Consider the following 1,469-nt stretch of genomic DNA (forward strand, 5'->3'; position numbering starts at 1 on the left):
CAATACATGTTAATAAATATTTTATCTTTAGTTCTAAATAAAGTATATAATTAAAAACCTGTGTTTCCAGAGTGTTTATTATTATATATATACTAAAATATATTTTGTTCTTTAATATAATGGAAATGTCACACAATACACTGGATATTACAAAATGGGAAAATGATGTTCGTTCTAATTTTTTTAGTAAACAATTTAATGCATTAAATTTAATAAATATAATAAAACAGGTTATAGAGAAAACATATTTTTTTATTAATATGTACATTTGTATATTTTACTTGTACTTTTAGTATCCTTTCTTAAATGCGGTTTGGAATATATATAATGAATTTGATAAACCTGTGGAGAATAAAAATGATATAGGTTACTCGAACTATGATAATGTCTGCAACAGAGTTGCAAAAGATTATATTGGCACAAGTGATATTCTTAAACGCTTTTGTGTGCAACTTGTAAGAAATTTAGGGTGTTATAGTTATAATAGTGTATATTACAATCTTTATAAGGATCGTTGTGCGATTTTATACTATTGGATATATAAATCAATAAAACAACATGGTATTAATAAGGATCTTATTACTGCAATTTTTTATGATTATTATAGTAAACTGTGTACGTTGGAGAGAAAAGCTAATTGTTTTTTTGATTATACTTATTACGATAAGTTTAAAGAACCAGTAAACATGATATTCTTGGAAATTTTCCAACATAATATAAATACTGTAATATATACATTGAATAATTCATATGGTACAATTGATTATAAATTGCAAAGGTATATTTGTGAAACCGTTAATTTATATAATGAAATGAATAAAAAATATTGCCTTCATAATGACCCAAATTATAAAAGGACTTGTGACGCATTAAAAATATTTAAGATAACATATAATGGGTACCTTTATGAAAAATATCACAACAATTATATAATACCACCCTTAGACAATGTAAAAAATGAAGATTCGTTGAAATGTATATTGCAAGCAAAAGCATTAGAACCAGTTACTACTAGTGAAGTAAATAAAGAAACATCTTCACATTTAGCGAGGGTTCATAGTACAAGTACAGATACATCTACACATTCAACGAAAGTTATTGATGGAATTCAAGTTGATTCTAGGTTACCTACTGTATTCACAGCTGATGGTACCGTGGGTGATGGAGATACAGCAGGTCAATTTACGATTTTAACTGAAGATAATGTTGAAAATGAAGTTAGTTCTACATCACGTATTATATCTACACATTTTGGTACCGAGGCTGATGAATATCAAAGCACAGGTAGTTCTGGCCGGTCAAGTACAACAACAGCTCTTACTACCGTGGCTGCAGTATCTTCCGCATTAGCTTTATTATATAAGGTATAAAGAATTTTTCATTCAAATGTATAATAAAAATTGCATAAAAATAATTATATTATATTCACATATTAAATTCACATAATATTATATATTTATTATTCCCTG

At 26.5% G+C, this 1,469-nt stretch overlaps 1 protein-coding gene across 1 annotated transcript; it reads left to right on the forward strand.

Moving 5' to 3' along the window:
- Positions 1-119: 119 nt before the first annotated feature.
- On the forward strand, positions 120-1,217 carry PCYB_006260 (hypothetical protein; the record flags this gene model as incomplete). Its single annotated transcript, XM_004228047.1, has 2 exons — positions 120-230; positions 294-1,217. Coding segments are annotated over 2 exons (1,035 nt in total), but the record flags the coding sequence as incomplete, so codon positions are not given.
- Between the last annotated feature and the right edge of the window lie 252 nt (positions 1,218-1,469).

The sequence above is a fragment of the Plasmodium cynomolgi genome, assembly GCF_000321355.1.
Source record: "Plasmodium cynomolgi strain B DNA, scaffold: 0946, whole genome shotgun sequence".
Taxonomy (NCBI): domain Eukaryota; phylum Apicomplexa; class Aconoidasida; order Haemosporida; family Plasmodiidae; genus Plasmodium; species Plasmodium cynomolgi.